Source organism: Salvelinus alpinus, chromosome 5 (genome assembly GCF_045679555.1).
Source record: "Salvelinus alpinus chromosome 5, SLU_Salpinus.1, whole genome shotgun sequence".
Classification (NCBI taxonomy): domain Eukaryota; kingdom Metazoa; phylum Chordata; class Actinopteri; order Salmoniformes; family Salmonidae; genus Salvelinus; species Salvelinus alpinus.
This window is the reverse complement of record NC_092090.1, coordinates 64,082,286-64,103,392: the sequence shown is the minus strand read 5'-3', so window position 1 is coordinate 64,103,392 and position 21,107 is coordinate 64,082,286. Positions and strand designations below refer to the sequence as shown.

Here is a 21,107-nt window from a genome sequence, read left to right as displayed (position 1 = left end):
TAGAGGTGTCCAATTCTTTACAATCATTTAGTGCATTTGTACATTTCTAAAACCTTAAGCCTGACTGTCATTGCACTTGAACCAGACCGAGCAAAGAGGGGAGGGGAGGTAGATGGGAATCTGTTCGTGGCATGAGTTTGAGGAGGAAAGAGATATAGAAAGGGCTTTTTTATTCACCTCAGTCTTGGATTTGAACAGGCGTGGCAGATGTGTGGGCCTGTCTGTGTGCACCTTCTACCACCCAGAAGGGCTACACACACAGCTTTGGCAGCGGAGCAGTGTTCTGTTGAGGCACGTATTAGTCTTGTTGTTTATTGATAGCTATCAGCACTTTCTCATTTCAGCTAAACAAAACACATTAACAGAGCTGCACCCTTAGGGGCTCTGCTTACCTCAGCTGAGAGGTCAAACAGCTGCGTGGCTTTCTCTCTCACACACACCCCTATACAGTAACTATCAGAGATGGTATACAGCAGCGGTCCCCAAAATGGTGGGCCAGGACCCACAGATGGGGCACATCCAAATCCTACTGGTTCTCTATATGCAAAAGACTGTAGGTGCACAACTACACTGCACATCTGCAATAGTCAGTGGATGACAGCCTGTGAGGTGAAGGGAAGCATCAGTCTGATGGTTTGTGGGCCCGTTCAAAATGGCACCCTGTTCCCTATATAGTGCCTATGGGTGATGGTTAAAACTAGTACGCTATATAGGGAATAGGGTGCCTTTTGGAAGGTGCCTGTGGTGGGATGAGGGTAATGGGGGGGGGGTCAGCAGCTCTTTTCTCAGCCTCCCTTTTACCTCTTTAATGCTCTAATGATGCAGCAGCGGCCTCCACTCTGAGGCCATTAGAAGCAGAGCTGAGCCCAACCACAGCCTGTCATTTTGCAGAGTACTGATGCGGGAAGGAGCGCCCAGACATGCCCCCACCACAGGCCCTGCCCCCAGACAGCCCCTGGCCCACTTCACATACACACCGTCTACTGAGAAAGAATATATAGGAAAACTAGTCAAAGCCTTGCGGAAGACAGAAACACAGATAAAGAGAATGAGAGTGTGAGTGAAGAAGAGGGGGGGATTTGGACTCGAAATGACAGGTAGTGTCTAATTTAAAAGGGAGATTTTTATTAGGACCACCAAGGGTCCGGCCATGTAAGTGGCCAGACATGAGATTCTCAGGCTGGTGGTCACTAATTAGTTCAGCAGGAAACTTGGGTTACCACCACTGACACAGTCAGACCGTGTCTGGCCCAAGTCAATGGCACATGGCATTAACTTTCGGAATTACAATGTACATTTCCATACTGTACAAACATACATGAGCACGCACACACATGGTTTGTCTACACGGTTGACTTACACACATGTATTTATCTATCTATAATTTCAGGATAGGTTACAGTAACCAAAACGATTACATTTTTCGTTTAAAAAAAAAGCATAAGAATAATAAAAGTCGAACGCAAAATACATTTGCATATCGTCATGTCTCCCCCAGAATCACTTCTTCCACAGGAACTTGTCGTTCCTCTTCCAGAATGACGTATTCCCTTTCTCCTCTCCTCCCCCTGTTCCTCCTCTGGCCCTGATGCTAGCACTCTCACACACCCGCTCTACCTCCGACAGGTCCGTCAGTTTGTTGATCCTCTCCTCGTTACCCTCCTCCAAAATGTCCCAGAAGTCTCTGTGGCTGTTCTTTGACCTCTCAGGGGCTAGAGAGAAAAGTGGCGTAATGGGGTGTGTGAGGGGTGTGGTGACGGATCGAGAGGGGGGAGTAGTAGTAGAAGAAGGGCCTGGGACGGGTTTTGTCAGGGGCCGAGGGTGGGGTGTGCTGGGCGGTTTGGGAGGCGTTGTAGGGTGACAGGAGGCAGGTGTGGCAGAGTGAGAAGTGGGTGTAAAGACAGCCCGTGAGGTAGGGGTTTTTGGGAAGCCCCTCTGAGGCTCTGAGGAGGCCTTGCTTCTGGGTCGCAGCAGGTCGTCCAGGATGGAGGTGTCTCCTAGCAGCTCTGTGAGGAGGACCTGCTGGCTGGGGGGAGAGGAAGGCTGAGCTCTGTACCGCTGCCTCCTCACAGCCTCACTCTTCCTGGGGGAGGACAGCAGGCTGCTCCTCCCTCTCTGAGGGCTGGCTGTGGGCTTAGCCTGGGGATGGCTGAGAGCTGAAGAAGAGGAGGAGGAAACGGGTTGAGCTCCAGAGGCCCCTGGTCCCAGAGGACTACTCCTACTATTGTCCAGGTCTGAGCTGGAGCACTGAGCAGCTCTGGACACTCCACTATTACCACTCTTCTTCTTCCCTCCTCTGGTGTTCCGGACCCTCTGCTCCTCAGAAGAGGAAACATCCCTCTGGGGTTCTGGAACGGACCTATGTGGGGTTCTAGGTGCTGCTTGGAGTTCTAGAGAAACTCGCTGGTTCCTTTTGGAGCTGGGTCTGTGTTTGGTTGTAGAGGAGGAGGAAGGCTTTGAGGCTGTCCTGTCAACTTTGGGCTGGGCTGTGTGTGGTTCTGCGAAGTTCTCCCTGATGATGGAAGCCACCCCAGGGCCCTGGTCAGTGTAGTACTGTCGTAGCTGAGCCAGTCTCTGGGCAGAGGTACTCCTCAGAACCTCCTCAGCAAACTGTCTCAATGAACTGGATCCAAATACACACGCCATCTCCTCCAGCTGCTGCCTACATGGGAACACACACACACACAGGATTTGGCTCAGAGAGCGTAGCGAAGTTGCGTGATATCATATTAGAAAATAGGAAAATGTTGGCTTGAAAGTAGGTGAGCTTGATGCTTCGTGGATAAACACTATATATACAAAAGTATGTGGACACCCTTTCAAAATGAGTGGATTTGGCTATTTCAGCCACACCCGTTGCTGACAGGTGTATACAATCGAGCACACAGCCATGCAATCTCCATAGACAAACATTGGCAGTAGAATGGCCTTACTGATGAGCTCAGTGACGTTCAACGTGGCACGGTCATAGGATGCCACCTTTCCAACAAGTCAGTCTGTCTAATTTCTGCTCTGCTAGAGCTGCCCTAGTCAACTGTAAGTGCTGTTATTGTGAAGTGGAAACGTCTAGGAACAACAACGGCTCAGCCGCGAAGTGGTAGGCCACACAAGCGCATAGAAAATAGTCTGTCCTCGGTTGCATCACTCACTACCGAGTTCCAAACTGCCTCTGGAAGCAACTTCAGCACAAGAACTGTTCATCGGGAGCTTCATGTAATGGGTTTCCATGGCCGACCAGCCGCACACAAGCCTAAGATCACCATGCGCAATGCCAAGCGTCGGCTGGAGTGGTGTAAAGCTCGCTGCCATTGGACTCTGGAGCAGTGGAAACACGTTCTCTCACGCTTCACCATCTGGCAGTCCGACGGACGAATCTGGGTTTGGCTGATGCCAGGAGAACGCTATCTGCTGTAATGCATACTGTCATCTGTAAAGTTTGGTGGAGGAGGACTAATGGTCGGGGGCTGTTTTTCATGGTTCGGGCTAGGCCCCTTAGTTCCAGTGAAGGGAAATCTTAACACTACAGCATACAATGACATGCTATTCTGTGCTTCCAACTTTGTGGAAGGCCCTTTCCTGTTTCAGCATGAGAATGCCCCAGTGCACAAAGCGAGATCCATACAGAAATGGTTTGTCGAGGTCAGTGTGGAAGAACTTAATTGGCCTGCACAGAGCCCTGACCTCAACCCCATCGAACACATTTGGGATGAATTGGAGCGCGAACTGCGAGCCAAGCCTAAACGCCCAACCTCACTAATGCTCTTGTGGCTAAATGGAAGCAAGTCCCTGCAGCAATGTTCCAACATCTAGTGGAAAGCCTTCCCAGAAGAGTGGAGGCTGTTATAGCAGCAAAGTGGGACCAACTCCATATTAATGCCCATGATTTTGGAATGAGATGTTCGAGCAGGTGTCCACATACTTTTGATCATGTAGTGTATATTTAGGGTACATTTCTGATAGTCATGGAATGATATAGGGTCCTTTGTCTAAGACAGGCGCAACTGTCCCCAAAACAACATGGACTAACCATATTCTGTCACAGCAATTAAAACAGGAACAAACCATATTCTGTAACAGCAATTACAACAGGAACAAACCATATTCTATCACCGCCATTAAAACAGAAACTAACCATATTCTGGGAGTCTCAGGATAACTGTGATATTGGAGGGGAAAGGCAGTACTGTAGAGCCTGAATACAACTGGCTAATCTTTGGCAAGGTTCTGGGAAATGGTTGAGAGGGTTAGCTAAGAGGTGGTCTCACACACACACAAGAAGAAGAACCCCTTTCTACCAGTTGAGGGCGCTGCACACCATAACGGTGGTTAGATTTGGCTCTCTGCCCTGCCCTACCAGGAATAACTCACCTTCGGATGGTTCCGGGGGTCTCTCCAATAATGACGGTGGTGTGTTGGGTGGGGTGGTGGACGCTCCTGATGGTGTGTGTGACTGGGTGGTCCACACTGGGTCTGTGCACTGCTCCCACCCAACCAACATCATTATGGGAAGTATAGAATGGTGGAGTGTGTTCAGGCTGGGTCTGTAAAATACGCACACGCACAGATTTGATAAATTCATTCTAATCACACTGACAAGGAAGGGACAAGGGAAAGGGGTTAGGGAGTTGATTTGGAATAGGACACTAGACTATCGACTCGTTGGGTGGTTTGGGCTTCACCAGGTAGTGGGTGTGTACCTCCTGTGTGTCCCGGAGTTCATTGGCTGGAAGCTGGGAGAACCTCCTGCGCTCAAACACGTCTCTGAGAGCGGCTCTGCTGATTCGCTCCTCGGCCTTGCTCCCGCCCACCACATATTGGTTAGAGTGGGTGTAAACCACCTCCCGTACACCACCTACAACACACACACACGAATAGGAGATATACGTCTGTACTTACAGGCAAATTCTACTCTTAACTCTTGGTATAGAATTGGGCCTGTATCCAAGAAGCATCTCAGAGTAGCAGTCCTGATCTACTCCGAGATGCTTTATGAATACAAGCCCCTGATGTTTGCTGACACATATGATACGACAGGTTTTTTTGTTGAAAATCCCACTTTGACCTTACCTAACACATTGTCAATCGTTCCACAGGGCGGTCCTTTGGCAGAAGGGACAGTCTGGTTCGCTTTTGGGTTTTTCAGACCTGTAAACGCCCCCGTTCCGTGTTGGTCTGTCTGTGGGTCTGGGCCATGATTGTGGTTCTGTGGGGCTGTAACAGATCGCACTCTTTCGACTGGAGTGTGGTTTTCGTCTGAGGAGGTAAAAGTCTCAATGTCCTCTGCTTGTCTGGTTCTTCTACTCTGGTCTACTGGTCTGTTGCTGGTCTCTCTCTTACCAGCTCTTCCCATCTCCCTCCTTCTCAGGTGTGCTGTGGGTCTCTTAAGCACATGAGTTTGTGCACAAGGTCGGATTAGCTCCTCAATGTTTATGTCAATATCCTCAGACTCAGAGTCAAACACCACCTGGTGCATTCTGGAAACTGGAGATTTAGTGTTAGATCGTTTGCCTCCGCCGGAGGGGGGTGAATCATCATCACTGTCCTCCTCCACCCTCCTCTTCCTCATTATTCCTCGTTTCAGATTTGGTATTTTTCTCCCCATGTCATCACTCTCTCCTGACAGTGTAACAGGATCATGGTCTCGCCCCCTCTGTCCATCCCCTCTCCCTCCATTCCTTTCTTCCTCTGTCTCAGAGCCACTGGAGACGTCCCAGTCGTTCTTCAGAGGAGCTGCATCCAGGTGGTTCCCACCCTTGGGGGCCAATGTAGGGGTCTGGGGGCCCCCACTCCCTGCGGTGCTGAGGCCCTTTGGTGCCACGGCAGAAGTGTCTTCATCACTGTCATCCTCAGAATCACTCCTTCCCCCCTCACTCTGGCTATGCTCCCCTGATTCTGACCCAGCCCTGACCCCTGACCTCTGGAGCAACCTGGAGAAGCCATGCTGTAGGAGACTGAGTCGGCCAGGAAGGGTAGTGTTCCCCTTCTCCACCTTACTCCTGCCCCCCCGTCCCCCCTCTTCCTCACTGCCACTGCTGAAGTCCAGTACCCCACTGGTTGTTCCCCTGGGGATCCTCGAGGCCCCTACACTGCCGATCGCCCCTCCGTTGCCCAGTTCACAGTGGTCCCTTGCGGAAACCTCCCCAGCCTCCTGCAACACAAGGTCAACAGAGTCTTCATATTTATTTTAAAACCCTCGCGCCAGGATTGGTAATTTACAGGTCTTATTATGAGCTCGCTTTTGCTACGGTGGGAGGGTTGGCAATATCTGAGGTTTGTCGTTAAAAACATTGGCCAACGTGCCAATTTCAGGCAGCACTGGTGGGGATATTTAAACCAACTGAAGGCTGGTCTTAGAGGTAACGCGGTTGGTTAAGGCATGGATTTGAACAGCGGAAGAGCAGCCTATCCAGCCGTGATGCACAGTTCCCATATGCACATGGAACAAGAGAGAGGTGATATTGTTTTTGTCCATACACCTCTTATTTAGAAATATAAAAAAGTTATGTTTTTTTGTTTAATTTGATCAAATAAAATCAAGCGTAGCCTCCCCTCCTCTCAATGAAGGCTGCTTTTTTGTTGTTGTCCTGACCAAAGCATTCGCTAAGTAGTCAAGACTATTGATAAAGGGTTTGGCTCGTGAGACCGCTTCAAAATAAATCTTCATCACCAAACTTTTATTTAAAGATCAAGTTTAGGAGCAGCAAAACGATGAGTGGACATCCCCTTTTTATCTATGTGTTGTACATTATTTTAGCTAGCTCCTGTTATTATTTGTTATGTGCGGAAAAAAAACTTCATTTAGGCTACATGAGAGATGAGATGTTGCCGGTGACCCTCGTATTTAGAAACATTTAAGTTAATTTCCTGTAAAAATGGCTTGTTTTCCGTTAATTTTTTTATATATTTTTTTAACTCGGTAGGCTACCGTTACCCTACTATAACGAAAGCTGGTTCAACAGCAATGCGTCTGGTGTCTTTCTTATCCTGGCCATGCATTAGCTTAGTCATAAAAAGGTACTTAAAAATGGTCTACTCGTGAGGCTTTAGCCATCATGCCTTTCGTTATTCACAATTCACCTGCAGTGCATGCTCCATTTCGACTTGTATTCGTCTCCATTTCCAAAGAGCGCATCTTGTCCGGTCACCAAAGACGTGCTCCTCATAACATATTCAAATTCTTCAGTCTTATAACGCCATATCAACGATAGGCATAGGTTAGATCTTGTTCATTGAGAACGTGCCTCACGCATTCAATACAATTTACAGGAGCCTGTACATTTTACGGGAAAGTATTTTTTGAGAAGTGCGATGTGTAGACCTATACTCATTTTAGCCAATTACAACAATGTTGACTGTCAAAACTCCAAACATAGAGAAAACATGAAAAAAGTTTTATTGTTATTACTTGTTAGGCTACTGTAGTCTATGCTATTTCATAAACTGTAGTATTAATCCACAATTGACTAGAGCGAGAATGTTCCGCGGCCCCAGCCAAATTGGAGTTGATGACCACGCAAAGATCGTGAGACGACATGCAATATTAAGCCATGAAACACGGCGACTGGCCAGTGAGCCAGCTATTACGCTCACAATTCCCGCTGTGAAAATAGCTCAAAAATGGAGGACAAACAAAAGACGTATAGCTCTACCGCCAGTGCTAAGATTTACCACTGCGTTACGTTTGGTAGGAAAGCGGCACTAATGAGATTGACAAAGCTATGGAGTCTTCTGTATGTTGTATTTGGTTGTGACCTGGGGCTGATGGCATCACCAGGCTACAGAACAGGGCTGATCATTCATAAAGAATTTAGCAGTGCTAGGTAATGCAAAGATGCTTGTAACAATAAATCATCCATACATAAATGTGACATGCCATGAGTCATGAATACGGAACAATAGGATACATTGTAGCTTTTATAGCGTGCATGGGAGTTATGCGAGGGCCTTTATGAGTGCGACCACCTACAGCGATACTAATCTTATGGTTTTTGCCAACCAGATGACTCTTCCGTAGTGTGTGTGTGTGTGTGTGTGTGTGTGTGTGTGTGTGTGTGTGTGTGTGTGTGTGTGTGTGTGTGTGTGTGTGTGTGTGTGTGTGTTACTACACCCTGGTGTATTGTGTATGGCTGTTAAAGTCTGAACGTCCCCCACTACATACTCGGCCTACTAAAAAGGGACAGTTGTGTTGGGTCTTAGCTGGGAACTGTCACAGTAGATAGAGGCCAAACTATTGGGTAAATAAATACCACACAACGGAACAGACGGCCTTCAGTGTGGTCTGGTCCTGTCATTACAGAGGGATAATTATGTCCATCTGTTGGGACACTATCACAGAGAGAGAGCGAAAGGGAGATGAGGGGGAGGGGGGAGAGAGGAAGGAGAGAGAGAAGAGTAAGAAGGGGCCGGTGAAGGAGAGACAGGAAGACGCACGTGTGAGGAATCGTCTCTTTCACGTGGGAATGGAGGGATGAGAGGGAATTGAGGGATGAGAGGGCCGCCTGGGAAAGGAGAGGGAGTGAGAGATGGGAAAGACGTGACCGTCACGGGTCCCTGAGAAAGGCGGTTACTCACGCTCTCGCTCTTCCTCTCCTCCTCTTCCCCTGTGTGGGTGCTGGCCGTCATTACTCCTACCTCCACTCGTCCCTCCCGCTGAGAGGAACACACGCACACACTTGAGCATACATGTACATAAACAGAGATAGAAATACACACAAACATGTAACACACAGTACCAGGGTTGTCCACTCAGGCTGTTTGACTTCTGACCTCCAGTATTCTCCTGGTGAGGCAGGTCCCCTGGGTCTGCAGCCTGAAGAGGTTCTGTATCCCAAACAGCTCCCCCTTCTGTCCGTCGGGCCCCTGCACTGCATCAAAGTACCGCCGGGCACTCTCCTTACCCATCACTAAAGACTGCAACTGCTGCAGAGTCACAGACAGGGATGGAGGGAGAGAACATTAGAAGGTTGGTTTCCCCATCATCTGGGTCGTTCCATTTCAGCAAGCCATTGTTTTGAATTGGTTTCTGTAGTTAAGAACACATCGGATAAGCATTCCTGCAACAGTATTTTTGTTGAAATATCATTTGATCTGAGAAACTAAGCTAATTGATTGCACCCAAATTGCCCATTTCAATGTATAGGATTCATCTAATATTCAATAAATATAGTATCCAACATCCAATTTGGACCAAACCTCTTCTTAAAACCGATTAAGGGAGGAATCCAAATAAAATGGTCAAAAGTCACCCACAGAACTCCCAAAGCTCACACCAACATCCAGTATATAGTATCAGTTCTCTATGTTTGACAAGTGGTATGAAGTTGCGTATTGGAGTATTGTTTATTCATACTATGTAATATATTCTCAGTGAATTTGGTGATGTGTTTTCCCCTTCCCCCCAGAGAAATTAGCCATTAAAGTAGCTTGCATTTTCCCCCATAAATAAAGGCTTAGGATGACTGTACCTGTTTGTAGACCTGGCGCAGGTAGATGACCTCCTCCACTGTTCCCAGAGAGATGAGTCTGAACACTGTCACGTCCCTGCACTGGCCTATACGATACGCCCTGAGGAGAGTTCACACACTGTCACGTCCCTGCACTGGCCTATACGATACGCCCTGAGGAGAGGTCACACACTGGCACGTCCCTGCACTGGCCTATACGATACGCCCTGAGGAGAGTTCACACACTGTCACGTCCCTGCACTGGCCTATACGATACGCCCTGAGGAGAGGTCACACACTGGCACGTCCCTGCACTGGCCTATACGATACGCCCTGAGGAGAGTTCACACACTGTCACGTCCATGCACTGGCCTATACGATACGCCCTGAGGAGAGGTCACACACTGTCACGTCCCTGCACTGGCCTATACGATACGCCCTGAGGAGAGGTCACACACTGTCACGTCCCTGCACTGGCCTATACGATACACCCTGAGGAGAGGTCACACACTGTCACGTCCCTGCACTGGCCTATACGATACGCCCTGAGGAGAGGTCACACACTGTCACGTCCCTGCACTGGCCTATACGATACGCCCTGAGGAGAGGTCACACACTGTCACGTCCCTGCACTGGCCTATACGATACGCCCTGAGGAGAGGTCACACACTGGCACGTCCCTGCACTGGCCTATACGATACGCCCTGAGGAGAGGTCACACACTGTCACGTCCCTGCACTGGCCTATACGATACGCCCTGAGGCGAAGTCACACACTGTCACGTCCCTGAACTGGCCTATACGATACGGCCTGAGGAGAGGTCACACACTGTCACGTCCCTGAACTGGCCTATACGATATGTCCTGAGGAGAGGTCACATCATGGAAATAAAAAGGAATAGAAGAGGGGTCCCCATTCAGGTCAATAAGCCATAAAGGGTGACCTATGGGTCCCACACCAGCACAGAGATCACTGTTGTTAACACTGGCATTGTGTATACAGACATAGAATATGAGACTGAAAATATTTGGCATGGGTCCCCAGATCCTCAAAAAGTTCTACAGCTGCACCATCAAGAGCATCCTGACCGGTTCCATCACCGGCTGGTATGGCAACTGCTCGGCATCTGACCGTAAGGTGCACCAGAGGGTAGTGCGTACGGCCCAGTACATCACTGGGTCCAAGCTTCCTGCCATCCAGTAATAGGCGGTGTCAGAGGAAAGCCCATAAAATTGTCAGACTCCAGTCACCCAAGTCATACACTGTTTTCTCTGCTACCACACCACAAGCGGTACCGGAGCGCCAAGTCTAGGACCCTCCATTTATTTTGTACACTGCTGCTACTTGCTGTTGTATCACTTCACCACTACCTACATGTACAAATTACCTCAACTAACCTGTACCCCTTGTATATAGCCTCGTTATTGTTAATTATACTTTTTTACTTTTGTTTATTTGGTCAATATTTTCTTTACTCTTCTTGAACTGCGCTGTTGATTAAGGGCTTGTAAGTAAGCATTTCACGGTAAGGTCTACACTTGTTGGATTCGGCGCATGTGACAAATAAAGTTTGAATTGATACAACAAATTGGAAAGAACCCTGTAAGGTTCTATGACTATGTACTTCTATGTAAGTCATGGCATGTATGGATATTGCAGCATACCTGTCAATTGCCTGCAGGTCATTGGCAGGGTTCCAGGTGGGATCAAACAGGACCACAATGTTGGCCCCCACAAAGTTCAGGCCCAGACCCCCTGCCCTGGGGGGGGGGAGAAACAGACAATCGAACCTACAGTCAGTGGTCCATTCATTTCAAACATAGCTGTGTCCCAACTGGCACGCTATTCCCTATATAGTGCACTACTTTTGACCAGGGACGTGCACTATGTAGGGAATAGGGTGCCATTCGGGACACAGCCATCCAACGCAATCATATTGCTGTGCTCTGTTAAAGCAGAGCTATGAGGGGTGGTGGGAGTGGCACTGACATGGTGGAGACCAGGCAGAGGTTGATGTCAGGGCAGCTGTTGAACTCTTTGACGATCTTCAGCCTCTCTCTGGACTTGGTGTTGCCATCCAGTCTGCTATACTCCAGCCCATCTGCCATGCAGTAGCTCTCCAGCACGTCCAGCAGCTAAAGGGTTAACACAACATATTGAGAACACTTCCACTTGGTGACGTGGCGTGTTTTCACAAGTATACAGGGCATTCGGAAAGTATTCAGACCCCTTCCCCTTTTCCACATTTTGTTACGTTACAGCCTTATTCTAGAATAGATTAAATAAAAAATGTTCCTCATCAATCTACACACAATATCCCAAAATGACAAAGCGAAAACGGCTTTTAGAAATGTTTGCAAAATGTATTATGTATTAAAAATAAAAAACAGAAATACCATATTGACATAAGTATTCAGACCCTTTGCTATGACACTCGAAATTGAGCTCAGGTGCATCCTGTTTCCATTGATCATCCTTGAGATGTTTCTACAACTTGATTGGAGTCCACCTGTGGTAAATTAATTGATTGGACATGATTTGGAAAGGCAAACACCTGTCTATATAAAAGGTACCACAATTGAAAGTGCATGTCAGAGCAAAATCCAAACCATGAGGTCGAAAGAATTGTCAGATCTGGGGAAGGGTACCGAAACATTTCTGCAGCATTGAAGGCCCCCAAGAACACAGTGGCCTCCATCATTGTTAAATGGAAGAAGTTTAGAACCACCAAGACTCTTCCTAAAGCTGGCCGACCAGCCAAACTGAGCAATCGGGGGAGAAGGGCCTCGGTCTGGGAGGTGACCAAGAACCCGATGGTCACTGACAGTGCTCCAGAGTTCTTCTGTGGAGATGGGAGAACCTTCCAGAACGACATCATTCTCTGCAGCACTCCACCAATCAGGTCTTTATGGTAGAGTGGCCAGACGGAAGCCACTCCTCAGTAAAAAGCTCATGACAGCCTGCTTGGAGTTTGCCAAAAGGCACCTAAAGGACTCTCAGACCATAAGAAACAAGATTCTCTGGTCTGATGAAACCAAGATTGAGCTTTTTGGCCTGAATGCCAAGCGTCTCATCTGGATGAAACCTGGCACCATCCCTACAGAAAAGCATAGTGGTGGCAGCATCATGCTGTGGCAATGTTTTCTAGTGGCAGGGACTGGGAGACTAGTAAGGATCAAGGCAAAGATGAACGAAGCAAAGTATAGAGATCCTTGATGAAAACCTGCTCCAGAGCGCTCAGGACCTCAGACTGGGGCGAAGGTTCACCTTTCAACAGGACAACAGCCATAAGCACACAGCCAAAACAACGCGGGAGTGGCTTCGGGACAAGTCTCTGAATGTCCTTGAGTGGTCCAGCCAGAGCCCGGACTTGAACCCGATCGAACATCTCTGGACAGACCTGAAAATAGCTATGCAGCAACGCTCCCCATCCAACCTGACAGAGCTTGAGAGGATCTGCAGAGAAGAAATGGGAGAAACTCCCCAAATACAGGTGTGCCAAGCTTATAGCGTCATACCCAAGAAAAATCGAGGCTATAATCGCTGCCAAAGGTGCTTCAACAAAGTAAAAGGTAATTCAAAAGTTCATTTATTTTGACTATTTTCTACATCGTAGAAAATATATATCAGTTTGATATCAGTTTCTTATTTTTAATACATTTGCAAAAAAATATCTAAACCTGTTTTCGCTTTGTCATTATGGGTTAATGCGTGTATATTTATGAAGGGGAAAAACAACTTAATTTTAGAATAAGGCTAAAACATAACAAAATGTAGAAAAAGTCATGGGGTCTGAATACTTTGAATGCACTGTACGCTTAAAGGGATAGTTTCCTCATCGTGTAAGCAGTCTATGGACAAAGTAAGTAAGACAGCAATCCATGCTTTGGTTGTGTCTGAACTAGAGCTCTGACACCATCTATAGCCCAGTACATGATCTCACCATTATCTACCACAGCCATTTTCCTACACACACACTAACACCCCTACAGATCCCCCAACTCTCACACATGACATCTACAGTACATACACACAAACACAGAGACACACACATACAAACAGTTAGACACAAATGACAGAATCCCTGTGGCTACAAACACAATTAAAACGTTTTACCTTAGTGGAGAGGGAGAATAATAGTACTTTGTCTTTTCTCTGCATGTAATGTTTCAACAACTTCTGTAGAACCTATGACAGGGTCCAAATGAGACAAATACTTCTTTTAAAAACCTGATACTATATGTAAACATATGAGCCTACCTAACTGCCTTTGCCATTCACGTGACATGACTTTTGTCCTCGAGACCCACCTACCTTCATCTTTCCGCTGTACATGGGGTCTGACATGGCCTCAAATGCTGCCTGCTTGCATTTCTCTGTGAAGTCAGGAAACTTCTGGAACACCTTCTCACAGATCTCATTGACATACTGCTCCTGAGAGAGCACAGTACGTCCAGATGTTGAACCAAACAGAACTTGTCACGTTCAGTAAAATAATAACCAGGTCTTTACTTGTGAGAGCGTACCTGCTTTTTGCTGGTTTTCCCCTTGGACTGCAGTAAAGCCACGTGGTTGGCCACCTTCCTGAGAATGGCCAAGTAACTGAAGTACAGGTCTGTCACACGCACACCCCGAGCATTCACCTGTAGTTTACAAGAGGAAAAACATTTACATCACCTCACAGGGAAGACCTATCACAATAAAGTCAACATTACTGACAACATTGTGACCATTGCTTAGTCTAGGTGACCTACAAAGACCAAACAACGATTTGAACCTTGACTGATGTTCACCGACCTAAAGAGTGCAAAACGGTTCATAACAGATTTCTTCATAGCGGGTCAAATAGAGGTTATAACACAACTCTTTCAGTTATAAGCCGACCTTGTAGCAGCACTTCCTGCGGGAGCGTCCACTGTGACAGTCGCACTTCTCTGAGGAGCGCAAGAGCAGGGTGACGTCCTCCGTGTCCAGTACCGCCTGGTACACAGTCTGCTGGAACGACGTTAGCGAACAGTACACCACCTGGCCATAGATGGACGAGCCATTCACTTAGTGAGATGTTTGAAACCACCTGCTAGACCAGGGAAATTCACATTCAAGGCCAGAGAATTCATTCAATTAGGGTTGTAAAATTCCAGTAACTTTCCCAAAATTCCCAGGTTTTCCATGAATCCCTGTTGGAAAATTCCTGAAATCAAGAGAGAATAAGCAGGAATACTCCCAACTTGGATTTCTGGAAAAGTTACAAGAATTGCACAACCCTACTTCATGAACATGAACCCTGTGTGGAAGTCTCCACTCACCCGGTCGTCTTTTTTGGGCAGCTGCTCTCTGATAAGAGCCTTGGTCCTCCGGAGAAACCAATGGGAGAGCTTCCCAGCCAGGGCCCGGGCCGCCCTCCTGCCTGTCGCTAGCGCCCGCTTAGTTACGCTGTGCTTCTGCCCCAGTTCGATGGGGTCCGAAAACATATTCTTGAAGTTACCCAGGCTGCCAAGGCAACGAGGGTTGGCCCTGAAGTACACAAAGGAAGAAGGTCAATCCCAAGAGAAAGACTGGTTTAGAAGGAAATGGTGGTACTGGGTATTGGGAGTTTTTTTGGGGTAACCTCTTGACTCTACATCATTGCACTAATAAGTGTCTAAATAAGAGTGATCAGTCGTACTGTAGTAGCAGTGATAGAAACAGTAGTAGTAGTTATATTGCCAGTGTAGACCCACCAGTCCATGACACACCAGAGCTCATCCAGGTTGTTCTGCAGGATTGTGCCAGTGAGGCCCACTCTGACCGGACACCTCAGCTCCTTCATTGCCCCAGTGATCTGAGAGTTGGGGTTCTTGATCTTGTGGGCCTCGTCCACTATCACAGCAGACCAGTCAATGCTGGAATTGAAGACCGGCCACACAGTCAAAATGCGTGGCAGGCTTATAGGTGGAGTTTCACGGTAGGATTACGAAGCAGGTCTATAAGGATAGGCTACACACGCCAACACACCTTAATATCTTAGCTAACGTTACCTGTTAAACTGCTCCGGACAGAGGCGTAGGGTCTCGTACGTGGTGAGGGCGATCTCAGAGCGTCCCCTCCGGATGCGAGCCAGCTCCTCCTCTTTCCTCAGACCGTGGACCACCACGGTCAGGAAGTGACCCCACGTCTCCAGCTCCTCTTTCCAGTTGTACAGCACCGACAGAGGGGCCACAATCAGGAACACCTGGGCACAACCATGGATAACATTACAACACCTACACAGGACCCTAACAAAGAGCATGGGCATTCACATGTGGGTTTTAACATTTTTGTAACTATCAGTCAGTTTTCAGCCACAAAGAGTGCTATCCTTGTGGGAAATCTATAGCTCAAGATCTACCTTTCGGGGTTTGCTTCGCTGTGTGGGTATCTGAGTGAGAAGAAACTGAGGCCTGTTGTTCTCAATGTCTTCCCATGTCCCTGTTTTACCCAGCACAGCAGCCAGGAAACCAATGACCTGTTGACAGACACACACGTCAGTCATGAACAGGTCTTTCTTCACATGGTAACTCCAATAGTGCTAATACTCTAGCTACATACAGTCAACAATCAGGTTTCCGCAAAGACGGTCTAGTTTTTACCTGAATGGTCTTGCCCAGGCCCATGTCATCTCCCAGGATACATCCTCTGGACTGGGCATAGTTGTCATAGATGAACTGGATCCCTTCCTTCTGGTAGTACCTCAGGTACCTGTTGACTGCATCTGATTAAGCATTCGTACAGCAAAAACAACCTGGGAAGCCCAGCAAAATCCCAGCTTCATAGTTAACAGCTCACGTACCTGTTGATGGTGTATGGGACTGCCACACCACTCTGTGACAACACCAAGGGCTCTGATGGACCGGGGGGTGTCTGGCTGCAGAGGAATAGAGGCTTCTCCTGGGCAGAGACTACACTGGTGGACGACTGGTTTGTGTCTGGTCTCTGGAGTTTACAGACTGGAAAGACTGCCCCCTCTTCTTCATCTTCATCATGTTGATCTGTGAACTTCACCAGTGCCATGTCCTCACCATGAGAAGTGGAAGGGAGTTTCTGGATTGTCCCCCCTCGTAGTAGGGTGCCATCTCTGGGGCTGGGAGCGAGGCATCTGTCGCCCTCATGCCACACTGTTTATGGGAGGGAGGGAAAATCATGGCTTGGTTAGTTATGTCAGGTTAGCTATATAAATACCTAGACAGCAAGCAGCGTTGGGGAGTAGTGAACTACATGTAATTTAACTACATTTTGCAGTCGTTATGGGAGGGAGGGAGTAGTTAGCTAATTACTTGTTTTGCCATGTAGCGGTGTAGCTAACTACTGGAACTACACACAACTTTCTTTGAAAAAATAAATGAAAAAAATGGGTGAAGTAGGCAAGAAGGTACTTTATTTTCGGCATCAGACCTGCTGAATGCTCACTTGAAACAGTTTTTGTTTTTAATAGGCTAAATTACCAGTAGTGACCCATCATTCAGGGCAGGTTTTGAGCCCCACCTGTTAAGCTAAAAAAATACAATATATATATTTTCTATTGCCTGTTTTGCATGTTATTCTGGCATTAATACGTGTCACATATCAGTTTGCAAACAATGTAAAAAAAAAAAGTAATAATATTGAGTTAATAAAGCCGCATACAGTTGAGTAAGGCAGCTCCAAAATGCAGGTGTTTCAGCCTAGCTCAGTGCTTTCTGTTGTGGTGGGGCAGGCAGCAGAAAATACAGAGCGTAGAGATTGGTAATGTTCTCTAGTTACGCCATGAATGGCTCAGTGTTCTGTCACTCATGGGGACACTACGTCGCCGCAAACTCTACGGGGAGAGTTGAAAATTCAAGCTCTTTTGGTGTTGCCATAGAGTTACATTAGAAGTGCCCATCCAAGAAGGCTCAAGATCATTGGCCACAGATATAACATGATTTGACATAATTTTATCTACCGTAGCTATGATTGGACTGCACATGTCAACATCATACCTTCAAAATCTTAGCTAGCAAGCAAGACAAGCAGTCATCATCATGAATCACGTTGACAATCTACTGGCAAATACTTTTCAATCCTTGTCATATGAAGAGAAATTATAGATAAAAACGTATCGGTGCTCATCGGCCACTGGACATAAACATTACACAACAAGTTGGAAATTGCAAATTCAACAATGACTGGTTTTGAAGGAAACAGTGGCTAACTGCAAGCGTTGCAAAGCAATCACTAGCCTGCTATTCAGTGGAGTGGGTGTGTGGTCCAAGTCTGGGTTGAAGGGTCTATTTTCAAGCTTAAAATTATAAACATTAATGCTGTCAATTCAGCATGACTTCTGCCGAACTGGAAACTCGAAAATCTCAGACTACAGTGAGTTCAAGACAACTGGGAACTCGGACAAGAACAAGCTCTGACTCGGAAAATACATTTTGAATGGCCATCCAACTCGGAATTCCAAGTCGGGAACTCTGGCCTCTTTCTAGAGTTCCGATCTGAAGATCACGGACGTCATGATTCAACCTTGTTTTTTTCCCGAGTTCTCAATTGTCTTGAAAGCACCATAAATCCAGAGAATGCCAGACTTTGATGACAAAATTTGCCCACAAGGACCGCTGTGCCACCTTCCTGTTTAATTGAGCACAACACAAGGTGAGTCCAAAAATGTACTGTATACTGCTGCATAAATTATGTAATATGCCAGGGAGATATGTATACTGTAGCTAAGAAAGTAATTCTAAGTGTATGTAGTGTAGTTAGCTGTTAGTAGCCCATGTGTCTCACCCTAATAACTTAACCTACTCTTCTGACTTGGTGGTGCACATGTAGACTATAGTCTGTTTTAGAGAAATGTAATCATCTAATATTGTAAGCTTATGCCCCCTTTATTTATCCTACAATTCTGACTTGGTGTACAGGGAGAATACTGTAAGAACATAGTTTATACATATCCATTATAAGTAGAAACCACATTTGTTTAAGCAAGTCAGCCATATATATTTTTTTAATGGCAGCAAATGAGGCTCAATTAACTGTTTCGTTGACTGCCAGGTGTAGCATTGGTAAGGGATTCACTCCGTGGTGCTAAAAATAAAACTCTGCTGTTGGGACAGATTTATGTAGGCCCTAACAGTTTCTGGGCACCGTTTGTCACCGTTATAGTGATATTCATGCATGTGCTGTGTAGTGGCTTTGCTGGAATCCATCTAAAAACATTTAGGGGAGTTTGCCCCACCAAGATTTAACGTTACATGCTAAAATCGCCACCGTAAATTACACATTCTGTTAACATCCAACTCAAGACAGTGTGAGCTTAACAGTTAACAACTTCTGCTAGTAGCTAGCTAGCTGGCTATGTGACTGTTTTGAGATACAAACTTTTAAAGCTTAACTAGCTAATTATCTCCCATTAAGCGTCTGCGTAACAAACCTTTTATGTCAGCTGTGGAAGTTGAAGCCATCATCAAAAAGCATTGTGGCAAGCTGTAGCTAGCTAAAGCATAAGCAGACAAGCTAACGTTAACTAGTAAGACAAATCTCTTCACTGTCTGGCACAGACATTGCTCAGACAGTAAATTAGCGTTTAGCTAGTTAACTTAATTTACACTCGATAACTAAATGATTTAGTATTTTTGACGGGACAGTAATATGCATAGTTTAAAAAGTATAGCTAGCTAGCTAGATCTTTGCCCGTACTTGTCAGCGTCGCAAGCTAGCAAGCGTTCTGCTGTTTATCTAGTTTAAGCATTCGGCGTCGCACTTTCAACAATCACCCTGGCTGCCAAAACACTAATTGTCAATTTAAACGAAACTAATAATAAAACCCAAATATAATTTAAAGTGTTCTTTATTTTTCCCCGAAATATCTAAAAGTGAACATTTATAATTGCTTCAAGATGTTAATAGAAAGTGCTACCTGTTGTGCAATTTAGGCCCAGCGGAAGGGAACGCTGACGCAACCAAATCAAACCAAGTCTACACTTGTTGTATTCGGGCGATTTTTGGCTTATATCCAAATGTATTGATAGTGAGTGTGTTACTACAAATATTTGTACTACTCCCCTCACAGACCATAGGGCCATTTACATTGATATCAAAATATTTACCCCTGATACTAACCTTGGTAGAGCATCCTACTGGAAGCTAAATAGCTCATTATTAAATAATGATATAGTTAAGTTTGAGGTTAAAGATCTGCTTTCACACTTTTGGGAAAGGGCTTGTGAAGAAAAATCATATTGCAAGAACTGGGAGCTCTTTAAATTTGAGGTGTCCAAATATCTTAGAAAATATGGTAGTAATCTTGCTAAGACCAGAAGAGCTGAGGGGGAAAATGTGATCATTAAGATAACTTCCCTTTCTCAGAGGTCCCCAGCCGGCCTCTCGGGGGAGGAGAAGATGGAACTAATTGAGTTACAAAATAAACTGGATAATATATATAGATTAAAAGCAGAAGGAGCCTTTATTAGATCTAGAAAAAAATGGATTGAGGAGGGAGAACAGAATTCCTCCTATTTCTTTAGACTTGAGAAATTTAACTCTACAAATAACACTATCCATAAGTTAAACATTGATGGTGTTATTACAGATGACCAAAAAGTAATCACTAAATACTGTAGCAATTTTTACAGGAAATTGTATAGCTCTACGTACTGTCAGGAATCCACAGACATGTTTTTTGGCTCACTGAATAATGTTCACTCTATCAGTGATACAGAATCTAAACAGTGTGATGAACCCATCAAAGTTGAAGAGATTTATTGAGTCTATCAAACATCTAAAGAACAATAATTCACCAGGTGTTGATGGAATTACATCAGAATTCAAGTAGTCCCTTCCTATTTGAAGTCTTTTTAGAGAGTATTAAAAAACAATGTTCTCCCTCCTACAATGAGTCAGGGGTTAATAACACTGATACCTAAGGCTAAAAAATAAGTGCTGCTCATCGATAACTGGCGTCCAATTTGTCTTCTTAATAATGACTATAAGATATTAGCCTTACTACTTGCAAAAATAATTAAAGAAGTCCTTGATGCAATCATTGATGAAACACAGTCTGGCTTTATGACCGTACCCATTACATTAAGAAAACTGTTGTAATGAACAATTTTTTGGACTTTACTACCTTAAATAATACTTTTAAGATCAATTGGATAAAACAATTCCTAAGAAGACCCACTTCTATGTGGAATTTTATTCCTCGTCATGTCTTCTCTACTTTTGATGGCCTTAACTTCATGTTGGTTTGCAATTATAATATTGATAAAGTTCCAGTGAAACGTTCTGCTTTTCATCGGCAGGTTTTCTTGTCATGGTCCTTAATTTCTAAGCATAATTTTTCTCCACACAGATATTATATATGGAATAATCGGGATATATTGTTTAAAAATACTTCTTTGTTTTTGGAATATTGGTTCTGAAATAATATCCTATTGGTGAGCCAAATGGTTAATGCAGAGGGTCTTTTACTCAGTTATAAGGAATTCTTATCACTTTACAAGGTCCCTGTAACACCTAAAGATTTTGCAATTGTTTTAGATGCCATTCCTTCAGGTGTTGCTTTATTATTCAGGAACGTGTCAAGACCTGACCCTCAGAGCCTACCTTCCGTCGACCCTGTTGACTCGTCAGTAGGAAAGATTTGTTTCTCTTTTGGTCCATTCAACAACAGAGCGATACAAACCT

At 45.7% G+C, this 21,107-nt stretch overlaps 1 protein-coding gene across 3 annotated transcripts; it reads right to left on the bottom strand.

The window, feature by feature from the left end:
- Positions 1-1,105: 1,105 nt before the first annotated feature.
- On the bottom strand, positions 1,106-19,143 carry ercc6l2 (excision repair cross-complementation group 6-like 2). 3 transcript variants are annotated; one of them, XM_071402668.1, is made up of 20 exons: positions 18,853-19,143; positions 16,252-16,576; positions 16,052-16,160; positions 15,811-15,927; positions 15,461-15,654; positions 15,164-15,325; positions 14,750-14,957; positions 14,328-14,468; positions 13,970-14,086; positions 13,758-13,877; positions 13,560-13,631; positions 11,433-11,578; positions 11,108-11,203; positions 9,465-9,564; positions 8,767-8,919; positions 8,572-8,649; positions 5,068-6,148; positions 4,698-4,852; positions 4,369-4,541; positions 1,106-2,662 (listed from the first exon to the last, which is right to left on the bottom strand). In XM_071402668.1, the coding sequence occupies exons 1-20, from the start codon at positions 18,884-18,886 to the stop codon at positions 1,501-1,503; spliced, it is 4,743 nt and encodes a 1,580-aa protein (XP_071258769.1). In that variant the 5' UTR covers positions 18,887-19,143; the 3' UTR covers positions 1,106-1,500. The 3 variants fall into 3 exon arrangements, 2 of the variants coding, with proteins under 2 accessions (XP_071258769.1, XP_071258770.1); XM_071402669.1 differs by lacking the exon at positions 13,560-13,631; XR_011675131.1 differs by lacking the exons at positions 1,106-2,662; positions 4,369-4,541; positions 4,698-4,852 and having other exon boundaries at positions 6,088-6,148; positions 8,733-8,919.
- Between the last annotated feature and the right edge of the window lie 1,964 nt (positions 19,144-21,107).